Source organism: Rhinolophus hipposideros (genome assembly GCF_964194185.1).
Source record: "Rhinolophus hipposideros genome assembly, chromosome: 3".
Lineage (NCBI taxonomy): Eukaryota > Metazoa > Chordata > Mammalia > Chiroptera > Rhinolophidae > Rhinolophus > Rhinolophus hipposideros.
This window is the reverse complement of record NC_138049.1, coordinates 6,529,172-6,545,681: the sequence shown is the minus strand read 5'-3', so window position 1 is coordinate 6,545,681 and position 16,510 is coordinate 6,529,172. Positions and strand designations below refer to the sequence as shown.

General features: G+C 50.5%; 1 protein-coding gene across 3 annotated transcripts in view; it reads right to left on the bottom strand.

Moving 5' to 3' along the window:
- The window catches only part of AGPAT4 (1-acylglycerol-3-phosphate O-acyltransferase 4), a 107,834-nt gene that overhangs the window by 5,959 nt on the left and 85,365 nt on the right, over nt 1-16,510 (bottom strand). For all 3 annotated transcript variants that reach the window (XM_081041082.1, XM_081041081.1, XM_081041083.1), the window contains exons 4-7: nt 4,846-5,007; nt 4,105-4,258; nt 2,592-2,694; nt 578-653 (exon numbers count right to left, since the gene is read on the bottom strand). In XM_081041082.1, the coding sequence (XP_080897208.1) occupies nt 578-653; nt 2,592-2,694; nt 4,105-4,258; nt 4,846-5,007 (495 nt within the window). The remainder of the gene's footprint in view (nt 1-577; nt 654-2,591; nt 2,695-4,104; nt 4,259-4,845; nt 5,008-16,510) is intronic.

Here is a 16,510-nt window from a genome sequence, read left to right as displayed (position 1 = left end):
CTGCGCTTGTCTTGAAGGAGAGAAACCAATGAAAGAAAAGGCCCTGCTCAGAGGAAGAGAATACAAAGTGGGGGGGGCCCGTGGAGCTGGACCACAGGCCGGAGTGGGGAGGCACTGCAGCACAGCAGAGCCCGCCAGGCGGACCTTGTGGGGCTTCTTCCTGCTAATGCCCGCCATGTTTTCAGCCCAGACAGCCCAGATTGTGGACCCGGAAGCCACCAAGGTCATGTGTATTGCTAAGGGGAACATCGCAAACATTTCTGCCTTCAGACCAGAGGCAGGAAACTTCCCAAGGACTTCCTTCCTTCCTTGTTGGGCCTGCCTTCCTTTTCTATCCACTACTCCTGTAACACAGATCCATTCTTTCAGTGGAGCCCTTTAAAAAATGGTTTGCTGCATTCTTTTCCCTGTTGCCACGTAGAGCGTCAGCTCCAGGGCTGGTCGTGGCTGAGTATGAGCTCTCACCCAACGGGAAAAGGCTGGCCACCACCGCCACCTCCCGAAGGCCCCACGGTGCGTCCATGGCTGCACCTCGACATGGCTGCTGGGATCCCGCAGAGCCGCCCGCTGCACTCACCTTTTCCTGGTAAAGCTTGTGGAGCCAGGCCGAACACTTTTCCTCATCCTCTGGGACTTCTTCTAGAGGAATCCGCCTGCAAAGCAGAGAGAACAGCTAGCAGGAGGGGGCCAACCCAGGCACCCCGAACGTGGTTTCAACATCACCATGCTTGCCATCTTTCAGCCTCAGTGTAAGTAGCCCAGGTCATGAGGAAGTGAAGAGGGTAATCCATCTGCTAGAAAGGGGGGAATCCATACCCATATTGGGCAAATACAGGCCAGAACGCACTCATGGCCCATGAAGGAATGGCCGAGAGGACACCTGCCTCTCCATCCTCCCTCCCACCTCGTGGAGGGGCTCCGGACACCTGATATTTGCTTCTGCAGTAGAGGGCAGCACTGCCCCAGTTTCCACGTGAGCCAGGCCAGTATGAACCTAAGTACAGGTGATAATATGCTCGTGCTTTTCTCAGTCAGGTAACGACTTAATGCAAAGTGTCTTCCAGCAGATGATTCCTGTGGCCTCTCGGGCAGTGTTGAGGCAGACTTTCTGCAAGGCTTTTGCCAAATAAAAGGAGGGGAACTAATGACCCCTCCCTGAAGGGAGAAACCAGGAGGCCCTGCCCCGGTTCAGTGGCTCACATCCACCAGCAGTAAATGAAAGATCCCAGGGTGGCCCAGACTGGTGCTGGAAGGGCTGAGGTAGAACGTGAAACGCTATCCTTTTTAGTGGGCAGCCACCACACCAATGAGAGGGGTGTGCCGATTGGCACGAGTAGTCTTCCTCTGAGGCCATCAGAGTGGACTGGCTTCCATGGGCAAGCTGGGTATGACTTTGGCTATCTCCTCCCTGATTCCTATCTATGATTCGGGAGGTGCAGTTACCTGAGCCGTGGCCTTGTGGAAGTCAAATAGTCTTGCATACTGACTGCTCAGGTTTCCCCAAACACCTCAGGCCCAGCTGGCCACCTCAGGCCCAGCTGGGACAAAACCTCCTTTTACTTCTGGGAGAAGGCCTCCTTGAGAAGGCAGGTGCTTTTCCTGCCCTCGTAGGCCACACAACCGAGTGATAAGGCAGACTGGCGACTGCAGCCTTAGCAAAGAAAACAGTAGGCATTATGATGCCTCTTTCCCATTTTTAAGGGGTAGCCAGAGTTGTTTCAAGGTGGAAAGCTATTTAACTCAGGCTGTCAGTCGCCGACACCTTGCCAGGAAGCTTCGAGTTCCTTCTACAGTGTGGTGGTGATGACCAGGCACTGACTTTTCTTTGTGCTGTGTTACAATTTAGTATCTGTAAGGTCTTTAAGAAACAATCAGAACGTTACGGGACAGTGGCTGGTGCTGTGACAGTGGGCGTGTCATGTGGCTATGGCTGGTCTTTCGGGAAGACCAGTGCCATCCCTGAGCCCCGTCACATGTGGTTTTTGAGGCACAAACCGAATGGCTTTACTGTCCACCACGTCTCTCAATTGTTCCCCACTAATCTCGGTAACGAGGCAGACAGCGAAGGTCAGACCCTTTCTGTAAGTCCAAAAACAGGCGAACAGAACTGGTTTTTCTAATACCTTGTGAAGTGTTTTCAATAAAATCAACCTCCTGAACTGTAACACCCAAGCGAGAAACTGCTAAAATGTTCTCCGTTTGCTTCTAGACCTCCATTTAAATTACGTATGCACTTATCGGTGTGCATTTGTATGTAGCAAACACATCCTCCAAGAAGATAATCCCTTCACGCTCTATCTCGAAACGGCTATAAAATATGGTCTTCCACCTGAGCTCTGTGGTCCAAATGAGTTGGTGAGAAGACCAGGAATAGCCGAGAGCAAAGGACTCACCTGATTGTTTACAATCGTGGTATGAGTCTCCTGAGTTCATAATATAAATACGGACTGTGAACAAGTTCAATCCAGTACAGCCTGCACACAAGAAAATCTTAGATGGACTTCCCTGGAAGAAGGGCCGTAGGCCATTTGTGATGTTTTTATTTGGAGGTGGATGTTCTCTTTTCTGGAAAGGAAACGTAGCCAACTTACCTAACATATAAATCTGCGTGGTATTTCTTTCCATTTAGGACTCCCAGCAATGTTGGATTTTCATTATTTCTGAAATTGAGTGTACAGTCATATACAGCTGAAACTATAAAAAAAATAAAACAAATACAAAGCAGTATATAGCGTGTGAACCCAATTTCGTCCTGTAGATACACACATTGGAAGACAATAATCAACGTGCTAGCTTGTTATCTCAGAATGATGGCATTACTGTTTCTTCGTCATGCTTTTCTGTAATGTCCAAATGTTCTCCATGGAACACATATAACATCTTATAATGAGAAAAGCACACTATAACTTAGTAATGGAAAGCAGAATTATTACTGAGGTCAAAGCAGGTTAAAACAACACTGGAATGTCTCATCCAGGTGTACGAAAAACGCCAATATTGAAACAAGTATCAGTAGTAAGATGAATAAATCCAAAGCATACTAGCTAAGGACGAGTCTGAGCTATGGCAGCATAACCGTTCTGTGTGCAGATAGCTGTGCACTACGATAAGATACTAGAAATTCTTACAGAACAGAGCTCAGTCACGTGAAACACAGCTGAGAAAAAAATCAAGAATCTGATTTGAATGCCCCAGGGTGGGCCACCCACAGGAGTCTGCTTGGCGTCCATACTGTACCACCTGACCCACATCCCTGAGCAGACCCGGGAAGGAGCTGGGGGCCTCACAGGGGAGACATGAGGCCAGGCCAAAGGGCAGGGCCGTGCGGACATGGGTGCCGTCTTTCCCTCTAGGATAATGCCAGCCTGTCTCCACACACAGCCTGGCACCAGGAGGCCGTGAGGAAGGCCATGCTGCCCACGACCCTAGCTTGGCCCTTCCAGCCCCTTCGAAGCAAGGGGCATGGGGCTTTGGAGGGGGCTGGCTGCAAGGCAAAGAACAAAGAAGCATGTTTCTATACTGAAGGGACAGGATTGAAGAGGAGATAGACCTCCTCTTCAAGAGACTGGAAATACTTCTTGTTGATACTTATTATTCTCAACTACAGTGACTTAGGGCTCCAAACTCAGGGCCAGCCGCCACAGGTGACAAAGTCACAGAGTTCATCATCTGGAGGCAGCTGGTGCCAACATATGGGCAAGAAATGCCAAACAAAACAAAACAACATCCTGGGCTAACCTGGTGTGGGGCTACGCTGAACCCAGGTGAGCACCCAGGTGAGCACCCAGGATTCCCCAGGGCCCCACAGCCTTGCAGTACCAGAGCTGAGCATTGGAGGGCAGTGTTTGCACAGCGAGATAGAGATGAGAGAGAGACCATGTGTGAGTGTGTGCTTGGGCGTGCAGGCAGCAGCCACACCTCCGACTCCAGGTGCCTGGACCCTGGCTAACCAGGTGTGCACATGCCATCCTTGTCCCCAGTTCCCCTCCCCAGACTGTGAGGGTCTGCGGGGTAGCACCGCCACGGACAAAGCTGTGCGTATCAGGGGTGCAGGTCAGCTTCCTGGCTGCAGTGGGGAGGCTGGGGAACCGGGGTCATCCTTACCTACATTTCTCAAACTCCTCACGGTGACGGCAAAGCCCTTAGTGCGTGGCAGCAGGTGGTACTTGAGGCTGGGTAGCCCCTTGGCCTGGGCCACCTGCATGCTGATCTGGTGCTTTTTCTCCGTGAACCGAGTGCCCTCGCAGTGAATCAGGAACTGGAAGACACGGTGGCGGTCACATATGGCCCTGTGGTCACACAGGGTCACAGTCACACGCCGTCTCCCCCTCCCTGGTCATAGACCTCAGGCCCGCATGGTCCCACAGGAGGCTTTGGGCATGGCCAGAGTGGGGGGGCCTGGCAGCTGCACGTGCCCGGGGGTGCGCCAAGGCCAGTATCCCTCCGCTCACAGCCCGGGATAGGACCTCTGGGTGCCGTGTGTGTGTCTGTGTGTGTGTGCATGAGACACGCATCCTGAGTGTGTATGTGAGACGAGCGTCCTGAGTGTGAGTCTGTGAGACGAGCATCCTGAGTGAGAAATGAACATCTTGAATGTGAGTGTGTGTGAGACGAGCGTCCTGAGTGTGAGTGTGTGTGAGAGACGAGCGTCCTGAGTGTGAGTGTGAGAGACGAGCGTCCTGAGTGTGAGTGTGAAGAGAGCATCCTGGGGATTCCTTTCTGTATTAGAGGTGATGTGTGCAGAGGGGCGGGTGGCCAGGCAGGTGTGTGGCGGGTCAGGCTGCTGAGGTGGGTGCCTGGGGCTGCTGGGCAGAGGAGTGGCAGCTGCTTTGGGGCCTCACGTACAAAGTACTTCTCAGGGTAATCCCGGAGGTGGAGCAGGCTCTTGGAGACAGTCTTGCGGTCCTGCTCCCACTTGCGCGTGCAGAAGACCATCTCCGTGAAGTACCACATCCAGCCAATGATGGGCACGTAGGCCAGCTCCTTCTTGGCCAGCACTTTGGAGCCCTAAAACAGAGGAAGGTCCCAGATGTCTGTGACAGGGCAGTGGGGCCTCTCCGGCAGCTGCTGGAGATCTCAATAGAAAAAGGAGTGAACATTTGGTCCAAAGGCCTAAGGGGACAGTCCAGAACGCAGTAAAGCAAGAAGACAATGACCCTGGAGCCTCCCCGCCAGTTACCTAGAGGTCAAGGTTGTGCTGCCTCTGCCCTGTGTGAGGCGGGGAGGATGGGGGGCTGGAGCTCAGTGGGGAATGGTTCATGTCTGAGCAGGCACCAGGGACAGTCAGGAAATGGAAGGTCTTGGATGGTCATCAGCCCGGGGTCTCCAGGTGATCATTGTTTCTGATCGCTAAGCCCATCATGCAGTTGTTTACCCAATTCTTTCCATGACTCACTCAGTCCTCAGCCAGAGCAGCTGGCTCTGCAGGGCAAACATGGCTCTCCTCTCACAGACTAGGAAACAGGACCAGAGGGTCTCTGGGTCCTGCAGCCAGGAAATGATGGAGCCATGAGTTAAACTCAGATCACCAGGTCATGCTGGGAGCTCTCCATCCACCCCCTTGCCAGCTCCTCTCTGAAGCTGTTGGGCATCTGCCCGAGGCTGGCTCACGACCCAAGGATTTGGGCCACCAGCTGGGCTACTGGACACGGGCCCCTAACCCACTGTGCCAGACCAGGGGTCCAATGGGTAGAGGGGGCAGGGGAGGCACAAAAACAGGTTTTTATCTAGTGGATTTAGGGTCTATTTTTTTCACCCTTAATTTTGGGATTCGCTAAGATGCTCCTTGAAATAGCCATCATCAGTCAACGGCACAGATGGTTGAGTTGTTGATGTGGACAGTTAGGGTGGCCTTAGCCGTGTTCCTGGGGACAAGTGTGTGGTTTTGCCCCTGAACCTACAGGCCCGGAGGTGAGGCCTCCTTTTTGAATATAGCTGTCCCAGTGGGTGTGAAATGGTATCTCGCTGTGGTTTGCAGAAGCAAACGATGCTTCTGGATGGCCCTGTCTCCTGTCTTCCCGTCACTTCCATGACAGTTACGAAGCTCCGGCAACAGGCTGTATCCCTGACCCACTGCAGACCCCAGAAAGGCGGAACAGCCACTTGCTGCCTTTACAGTCAAAAAACAACACGCATCTTCCTCCCGGGGGAAGGAGAAGCACAGATATCTTTCATGTTCAGTATCTCCATGTCTTCATAGGTTTTGTTTTGGTTTTCCCCACAAATCCAACATGCAATTCTCTCGAACAAAACCAAGCCATAAAATCCCCGTGGGTCACAGAACTCGCCGTGTGTGGGGTGAGGGTGTCCCATGTGCCAGGCACAGACTATACGCTTTATATAAATCCTGTTTAATTCTAAACCAACAGGACTAGGTAGCCCATTATACAGGTGATCAAACTGAGGCTCAGAGGTGTTCAGTAACTTGCCCAGCATCACATAGCTAATAGCTGGGGAAGCTGAGAAATTAAGCCAGGTGTCTGTTGGAGGCCAACGTCCACGGTAGACGGTAGTTCATGAACATCCTGGGACCAGACGCCGGGCCCCCTACCCAACAGCCACTGCCCCTTCCTCTTTTGTCAGACTCTCCATTTTGTTCCAAAAGCAACATGCTCAGGTTCCAGGGGTGACCATGAGTGATGCCAGGCTAGCCCAGTGTCCCCCTGAACGCTTTAGCTCAGTGTGGGCATATGACCCAGCTCTGGTCAGGGACACTAAGAGTCCTTCTGGGAGGTACATATATTCTGGAGTTTCCGGGGAGATTTTAAACCCTGAGAATAAGCGAGATGGCCAGGAGCACTGGCCGGTTTTCCTGCCATGAACACGGTTGCTAAGAATGTCATGGCTTTGACAGTCATGTTGCAACCCTGAGACAACAGCCTAGAAATGCCGAGGTGATCGGGATACCCAAGCACGTGGCACCTGGCTGCAGCCGGCAGTCCTTTGAGGTAAGGAACGTCTTGGCTGAAGCCACCGGAAGCAGGTGTCTGTATGCCTTGAGCTGGCTGGGGCCTGTAGAAATGCTATGAGCAATCCCTCTTATCTTCAGCTTCTCTCTTTTAACATGGGGTTACCCTGAAGTCCTGAGAGGGTGAGCAATGACCCTGACTCCTGCTGTCTCTGCCCTTAATGAGAAGGAAATGCCTGCCACTCGAAGCAGGAAAACACACTGCCTTGTACAGCACCACTCTCTCTACAGGAGCGATTTAAAAGCCCATCGACTGTGTGTCCACTGGGGGCTTCTGCCTGTGGGAGACCCCCTCTCTCTCCCCTCAGCCCTCCTCCTCTGTCAGGCGGGATATGCTCCAGGTGCCATGCTTCCTTCACCTCTGTCACCTCTCAGCTTACAGCCTTTAAGATGAAAACAACAAAAATTCTTTACTAATGAACTAAACGTATCTTCTTGATAGATTAAGACTATTTTTATAAATGACATACACTTGAACTCATTCTAAAAATGATTTGTGGCAATATGAAACGTAAATGGTGATAATCTGCTCCAAGGCCAACAGAGGACCATATGCTCTGAATCGTAGCCGCTGCGTCCGGGCTTGAGTGGCCCGGTGCCGTCAATCTCACTGTCTGGAGGGGCAGAGTTCTCTCGGGGGTATGTCCTATGAATCGCTCCATCCCACACAAGCCAAGTGGGTCTTAGTGGTTGGCCTTTGATGACCGGCTAACAGGAAATGGCAACTCTGTGATACGTACTCTAAGTGTAGATGCAAGGAGGAGGTGACCACGAGGTCTACGTGTCCATCGCCGTTTACTGCGTTAGACCACTGAAAACCACTGACATGGCCCACGGCAGCAGGGTGTGATGAATTACAGTATGTGTGACACACCGTCCGGTGCACAATGCAATACTATAGAGCAGGGTTAGCAAACAAGGGCCCTTGAGGCACATCTGCTCACCACCTGTGTTTAAATCAAGTTTTATCACAACACCATGAGTCTCGTGTACACGTTGCCTGTGACAGCTTTCATGCTGCAACAGCTGAGTTCAGTAGTTGTAACAGAGATGATACCGAATGGTTCACAAAGCCTAAAATAGGTGCTGTCTGACCTGCTGTAGACAAAGTTTGTCAACCCTTGATTTACAGCCACTAAAATTTGTTTTCTATGAATATTTAACAGCTGAGGGCATGCTTATTTATAATATTGCATTTTTAAAGATCTGGAATCAAAGCTGAGTCTATAACCTGACGAAAAAAAGTAAAACAGAAAAATAACAGCTGTAGCTGGACGGTCAGATTAGGAGTGGTTTATTTTATTTTATTAGATTTTTCTGTTTTCTATCTGAAAAATACTTTGCAGTGTCCCTCTCCCAGTCACTTTTAAGCAGTGGTTGCCATCAGCATGTTTTCCTTCTGGAACATCAGTGAGGCTCTGGATCAAAAACAGCCTATTTGTTTTTGATGATCAAAAGGAACAAAGGAGACCTTTCTGTTTTTTGTCGAATGAATACATCTTTCAACCTTAACACTCCGGTGTCATCATTAGGCCCAGGCCTTCATGTTGATTATGTTTACTTGATCTAAGACATTTTAAAAATATTAAGATAGAAACTTTTACCTTCCAAATCAAAGACATTTTACTCGATTTCCCGTCCTCAGCAGGGACAGTAGGATTTGGTGAAAAGCTTTGGAATCAGTCCTGGTCCACTAAGCCCTACCCTGGTCCAGCTGTGGGACTCGGACTAAGATACTTACCCTTCCTGAGCCTCAGTTTTGGCCGCTGTGTTACGAGGAAAATAATACTAACCTCAAAGTGTTGCTGTGAAGATTTAAAAACATACGGAAATATCGACAGTAGCACAGAGTTGAAAACCTGCCACACAGTTGTTCAACAATGTGCAGCTATTATTGTCACACAAAGTAAGTACCATGGGTGAATGTTCCTGAATTCAACTCATCTCCTAAGCCAGGCTTCAGCATATAGAGTAATCACAGCCGATTATGATAAGCCCCACAGGCGACACCTCCAGCCAACTGGTCAACCCCTGTGCAGAGACCACACTGTGCTAGAAAAAAACTGTGTTAAGGACGCCCCGAGAGCCCATGCACGGCAACCCCGAGATTGTGTGGTTCTTGCCTGTGTGTGGAAAAAATGAGCAGAGTCAGGACTTTGTAGGTAAGGATTTCTCTAACATGGTCGGCCACCTGCCGACTGATAAGATGCAAATAGTAAGGGTTGATGCCAGGTTTTAAGATGGTTGGAACCAATAAGGCTCCTTGTTCGGTCACCTTTGCATGACCACTCCACAGGGACAGCAGAGAACACAATTAGGGTCTGAGACTAGTCAGCCAGATACCCCTGGTCAAGATGTCTGTATGAACAGTCACAATGGTCTCTGCACAGGGTTTGACCAGTTGGCTGCAGGTGCCACCTTCGGGGCAATTGTCATTGCCAACATATGATAATTCCAGAAGGTATAGCAATAGTCACCAGTTAGTCACTTGGGTTCACCCAAGGTCATTTATTTCTAAATATAGAAAATATCTGAATGGGAATTCTTCAGTGAAACTTTGAAAACAGGTGAGACTTTAAAAATGAGCAGGCTGAGACACCCACACTTTAACGTTTGAATTTTTTCTTGACTGTGGGCTGGAGACACAGTTGCAGAAGTATCTGTTTGGTGGAGCCCATCAAGCCATCTAGCCACGTCACTACAGAGGACCAGCAAGTCAACCATAGCTCAGTCTCTTTTTATGTGTGATACATGAATTTAACCTCAAAATCATTCTGTCCTTGCAAATTCACTAAATACCTCCTTCGTGCCAGACACGTGCCAGGTGCTGGGAACACAAAGATGGATATGATTATTCGAGGGCTTGAGATGCTAAAGTCTAATGGGAAGAAAAGAAGAGAAAGCCAGCAATTTTTGTTACTTCTGCCACTAAGCTCTGTGAACAAGTTGCTGAACAGACACGCTCTCTGGCACGAAGTGAATGCAAGAAAGGAAAGGATGAGACTAGCGCTTGTCTCTGAAATGTAAGTCCCTAGATATAGTAAAATGCGGGAGATAAGGCTGGAGCTCAAAATAATGAACCAGGGGTGTGTGTGTGTGTGTGTGTGTGTGTAAAAGCAAGAGACTTAAGTTGTGCCAACTAGGGTAACAGAAATGTGGCCTAATTCTGCTTACATGGCATTTTTACTTTGTTTTCTCCCTCCTCTGACGCTAAAGAGGAAAATGCTGGAGACTTTACACTACCAGGAAACTCTCAAGAGAGTCTGAAACAAAATGAACACTGTTCCACAATTAGTCACAACCCTAGGGGAAATGCAGAAAATAAACATGCAACAAAATGCTCTGAGAATTCAACTCTTGTAGACGGGAAACACACATATATCATTTATGGAAGTCAAGCAGAATGCTCTGAGCGGTTGGCTCTTGACGGCATCACCCCACCCGCCCACTTCTCCCCCCTTACCCCCCGACCCCTTTACCCCCAGGTTTGACCTGTGTACAGATGCAGGAAAGGAGGGGCATGTGGGGACAAACAGCAGGTGCTCAGACGGAAGGATTTACAACACCTGACTCGAATCTGTGGATCAGGGCTCCAGGACGAAACAGATGAGAGTGGAGGTCCCTGCATAGGCCCTGCTCCCGTCCCTGGGCACAGATCTTGTGGCCCCTCCCCAGCCTCTGTTCCGAATGGCCAGCCTGAGTCCTTCCCGGGGTGGCCCAGGCCTAGTGAGACAGAACAGAAGGCTCCAGGGGTGGGGTGGGGCAACAGGGCTTCACAAGGCAGAGGATAATGGGAGCGCGTTCCAGTGCCCGGCACCTTCTCACCAGTGGGCGTTTGATAAACACTGAAGGCAGTGGGCACATGGGGACAGAGGAGGGCGTGACAAGAAGGAAGCAGTCAGCAGCATTGGCAGTTTGCTGAGGGCGGCGGTAGGAGGAGCAGGGAGGAAGCCAGCTGCATTTTAGTAAGCCTGGATTTGTGATCGGCTGCTGTGATCCCACTTCGCTTGCTAAAGACATTGCCGGAGGAGTCTATTCAATCAGAAAGCAGACCTTGGTAGTCTAACTCAAGACTGCAGTTGTAAAAATAAAGAACATGCCCACATTTCCAGGAAGATATTCAGTTATGGACTCAAGGTGCATCTGTACTTCCTGTGAGCTGCTGACTTCTTTCCTTGGCCCGTGGCTCCCTGGCTCCCTGGACAGGAAGGGACTTCACCATGTTACCAGTCTCTGTATAATCCTTGTCACCAGATCCCAGCATGTCTGGCCCAACTGGTGAACACTTAGAGGCAAAAAGAGGTGCCCGTGCCCACTCTCAGTGTAATGGGTGGTGCCTGGAGTGCTGTGGACACAGCTGCTTGTTTCACCAAGTGAGGGTGAGGGCGGCAAGTGGCAGAGTGCATTTCCTAAATGCCCACGTGATTCCAGCACTGAGGGTGCTAGCATGGCTGCAGGTGTATCTGTCGCAAAGGGGAAAAAACCAAAAAACCTTCTTCACATCTAGAAACTTCTCGTTGCTCTTTAGCCAAAGAGAACTCGACAAGCACGTACTAAGCAACTGGGATAAAGGCGATGCAGCCATGGTTTGTTTCTATTGCATAAAAATGATGGGTGGCTTCAGTTGCATAGGGACCCAGGGCCAGAAGGGCGGATTCAATCCCATCGAGTAAAACATTCAATCTCTCGTCTAACCTCCACACCTCATTCTACTATAAGAAAACATAAATGAAGGGAAACTGGATAGGGACCAGGAAACGAACAATTATTGCACGCCTAATCTGCTTCAGGCATTCTATGTCTAGTCATTAAATCAGGACATGTATTCATATACCTTATATATTCATTAAACCCTTACAACAGCATGAAATGGGGATTGTTAACTGAAATTTAGAAAAGTCACATAAAACTCCCCAAGGTCACAGAGCTGGTAAACTCAGGAGCCGGGGTTCAAGTCCACACCAAAGCCACTGTCTCTTTTGCCTTTATATCTCTCTCTCCCTGCCACGCTTATCAGAGAACTGTTCTGGAATCAGAACAAAAAAGAAATAATTGTTCCTGATAGGTGAGCAGAGGAGACATAGGTTCATCTTCCAGAGCATTTACTTTTTTGCTAAGTGTTAGATGTTCAAAACAAAGCACAAGAAAGCCACAATTTTGGGGAATGTTACAATCGATGGAGGTTTATAGGAAATAACATGCAGGCAGCCTTTACAAACCAGTCTGCACAGACGTTTTTCCTGCAGAAAAATTTTAGTTAGAGATGTGATCCTTTTATAATCCAACTTTAAGAAATACTGGTTTTCAGCTGCGTGTCCATTTTCACAGAAAGAACCATATTTAATGTGAGTGACCAGACACATCCTGGTAAAATTAAATCCCAATACCAACAGTTTGGCTTCAGTTCTTGTGTCAGCTCCTGAGTGATTTTCTAGGGTCGTGGGACATCTGCTGGTTGTCTGACCCACAGCCAGCATGCAGGCCACCTCCTCTGCCCAGGCCAGGAAAGCAACATGGCAGCATGGATGGCCAGATCAGTCTGTCTGATTTCGTTCAATAAGCCCAAAGTCACCCTACAGCAACCCGAGACAGAGCTGGAGGCCAGTGAAATGAGACTGTGTTTTGGGGGAATGTGTTCACCTGGCCAGGTCCGGATGGGGAAGAACGTGTCAGCACAGCCAACGACCCTGGCAACTGGCCACACCCTCACCGATGGGCATGGCACTCACGGTCTCCCTTTCGGTCCCTACCTGACACCTCTGTCCCACCTCTGTCCCTTGCCTCATAATTATCACTTCTAGTCCTTATCAGATCCCTCAATCCCTCATCCCCTCTTAAAATTATATCAATTCTTCAAGGCCTCATTCCATGTCCTTACCTTCTGGCAGCTTCTACCCTGAAGGCTAACAGTCAGTGTGCAGGTAAGCCCCAACATGTACCAGTTTGTTAAAATATTGAAATTCTTCCCCACAGATTGGTAAACAGAGCTACCCCAAACACCAAAATTTGCCCCCCAATATTCTACCCTAGGTCTTCCCCGAAACCACCCCAGTAAAAGAAAGGATGATACCAAGATGACAAGGAACCCCTAGGTACCACTGTAGGGGCTGACTGGGTATCCCCTCTGTCTGCCCACACCCTGCCACCCCCAGCAAACATCCTACCTTTACTGTTGCCCTCTTCAAGCCCTGCTGTCTGGCAGGCAGTATGCCCCTCCTTTACCTCTCTTTATTATAAAGTCCTTGACAGCAAGGACTGTCTTGCAATCGTCTTTGTATCTCTATAATACCCAGCACAATGTGTTCCGCAGAAAATATACACAATGCATTTTTGTTGGATAAATATCTGAAGATGTAGCGGTCGTTATCATCATCAGTCCTCATATGCAGAAGGCAGTACAGAGTTTAGTGACATCAAACAGAGTGCCTTCTTCTGAACAATGATTCTACTTTCTTCTTTCTACCTCTTCCTGTACAAAGACAAGCAATGAAAATTCAATCTGTTTTCTGGTTGAGTGGGAATGTATCTCCTTAATAATATTTACTAAATGGAAAATATGAGTGTCTGGGACTAAACGTCATGCTGTGGGGTGGCAGGCAACCTCTATACTGGCCCCAGTGACCCTCACCTCCTGGTAATGACACTCTATATAGGCCACCCGCTTCCTTGGAATGTGGGCTGGACTCACTGATTCCCTTCCAACCAACAGAATACATTTTCAAGTTTCGGTTATAAAAAGGCTGTGGCTTCAGCCCTGGGTGCTTCTTTCCCTCTCTCTTGCACTACTTTCCCTGGGGGAAGCCGGGTGCCAGGACCAGAGGAAACCGTGAGAAGAGGCCCTGGGGAGAGATCAGGCCTGGAAACAAACACATGAGTGAACACAGGGGCAGAGCTCCCTCCTCCCCCAGCCAGCAGCCTGACTGCATCTGCGTGAGCGATGCCTGCCAGAACCCACGGCACAAACCAAGATAAGACTTGCTTGTTGTTTCAAGCCACTTCATTTGGGGCCTTGTCATGCTGCCATAGATAGGGAATCTCTGTGGCTTCTGTACAGATCTGAAGAAAACATCCCAGTTGGCCTGTGGGTTAACCAAACCACACCTACCCAGAAGATGAGTATCATAAGCTACTGTGTAGGGAACGCTCACCAGCGCCTGGTGCTACTCAAAGCCCAGACCAGCGTGACCTTACGTAACCTTACGGGGGCCACATGCACATGTTGCTGTGGCAAAAACATCCCGGTTTGCTTGGCTTTTTGGTGACACATGCTCCCAACTCTCCTCAGGTCACTCTCATGCCCAGACAGGAGTCAGTGTATTTGTCAAAGGTCATAACCAGAGCCCACGCCATGAAATGCCAGCTCTCAGAGGAACCAGAGCGTCCAGGGACAGGACACCAGAATGACCACATAGGGCTCTGATGCTTTATATAATACCCCCACTCTCCAGGATTTCTGAAAATTTCACTTGCTTCAATTCAAACTCACTTTCTCTTGAGCGGTTACATGGGAAGATGAAAGAATGCTGTCAAGAACCTTCCTTCTGTCCCTTCTCTAAAAAGCAAGCTCCTCTAACTCCAGAAGCATCTCAACATCATGTGTTATTTTAAGAAAAGAGATGAATCAGGTGATTTTTTGGGGGGAAGGTCATTTAAGACCAAAGGTACTGCTGAACAATGAATGTAACAAGATGGCATTTTGTTTTTTTTAAAGGTCGTAGAAATGAATGGGTGACTTTGGAAAGAGGCCAGGCAGCTCATCAGGCATCATGTCTTCCCACTGGACCTCAGCTGCTCCAGGAGACACACAGAGATGGCAAATTGTCCCCAGGAGAACATGGCCTGGAAGCTTCCACCTGAGCTGCCCAGACTCCGCCAAGGTCACCACACCCTGCCTCAGCCTCTCCAGGAGGCAGGTGCTTCACCTGAATTTGCACAGCCCCAGCTCCAGTTGTTTCCCAGTGCTTGGAGGAGAGAGCAATGTGGTCACCCACTGGCCCTTTCCATCCTTCCCACGGTTTTGGAAGTTTGCAGGACTCCCCAAATTACAGCAAGAATCGGAGATGTATCAGTCTGCCTGCCTCACTGCTGGGTGGAGTCTCCTGAAACTCCAGGTACAGGGGCCCTGCTCACACCCTGTATGTGCAGCCTTCGTTGTTTGATTTTTAAGAGGAAGAAACAGAATCCTTCCAGCATAGCATTCATTTAAGAAATCCAGGTTGGGATGAAAAGACCGTTTCATGTTGGCGAATGGGGGTTCTGTGTGATCACGTTCAGTGCATTCTGCACGGTACCCTGCGCGCAGGTTGTAAAGTGACACGGATTTCCAAGTCCTCAGTGAAACCCTAAATGGTGCTGAGATAGTTACACTCCGTGAAAGCTTCTAGCTCTCAGTCCTGGGTTTCCCACTCGTCCGGGTTCTCTCCTGGGTCCCCTCTCCCATCCTGGGTCTCCGCTCAGTCCTGGGTCCCCCCTCGATCCTGAGTCCCCTATCAGACCTGGGTCCCCTCTTCCATCCTGGGTCCCCTGTCAGTCATGGGTCTCCTCTCAGTCCTGGGTCCCCTCTCCCATCCTGGGTTCCCTCTCAGTCCTGGGTCCCCTCTCAGTCCTGTGTCCCCTCTCCCATCCTGGGTCCCCTCTCAGTCCTGAGGCCCCCTCAGTCCTGAGTCCCCTCTCAGACCTGGTCCCCTCTCAGACCTGGGTCCCCTCTCCCATCCTGGGTCCCCTCTCAGTCCTGGGTCCCCCCTCGGTCCTGAGTCCCCTATCAGACCTGGGTCCCCTCTCAGTCCTGAGTCCCCTCTCCCATCCTGGGTTCCCTCTCAGTTCTGGGTCCCCTCTCCCATCCTGGGTCCCCTCTCAGTCCTGGGTGTCCCCTCGGTCCTGAGTCTCCTATCAGACCTGGGTCCCCTCTCAGTCCTGGGTCCCCTCTCCCATCCTGGTCCCCTCTTAGTCCTGAGTCCCCCCTTACTCCTGAGTCCCCTATCAGACCTGGGTCCCCTCTCCCATCCTGGGTCCCCTGTCAGTCATGGGTCTCCTCTCCATCCTGTGTCCCCCCTCAGTCCTGAGTCCCCTCTCAGACCTGGGTCCCCTCTCAGACCTGGGTCCCCTCTCCCATCCTGAGTCCCCTATCAGTCCTGGGTCCCCTCTCCATCCTGTGTCCCCCCTCAGTCCTGAGTCCCCTCTCCCATCCTGGGTCCCCTCTCAGTCCTGAGTCCCCTCTCCCATTCTGGGTTCCCTCTCAGTTCTGGGTCCCCTCTCCCATCCTGGGTCCCCTCTCAGTCCTGGGTCCCCCCTCGGTCCTGAGTCCACTCTCAGACCTGGGTCCCCTCTCAGTCCTGAGTCCCCTCTCCCATCCTGGATCCCCTCTCAGTTCTGGGTCCCCTCTCCCATCCTGGGTCCCCTCTCAGTCCTGAGTCCCCTCTCCCATCCTGGGTCCCCTCTCAGTCCTGAGTCCCCTCTCCCATCCTGGGTCCCCTCTCAGTTCTGGGTCCCCTCTCCCATCCTGGGTCCCCTCTCAGTCCTGAGTCCCCTCTCCCATCCTGGGTC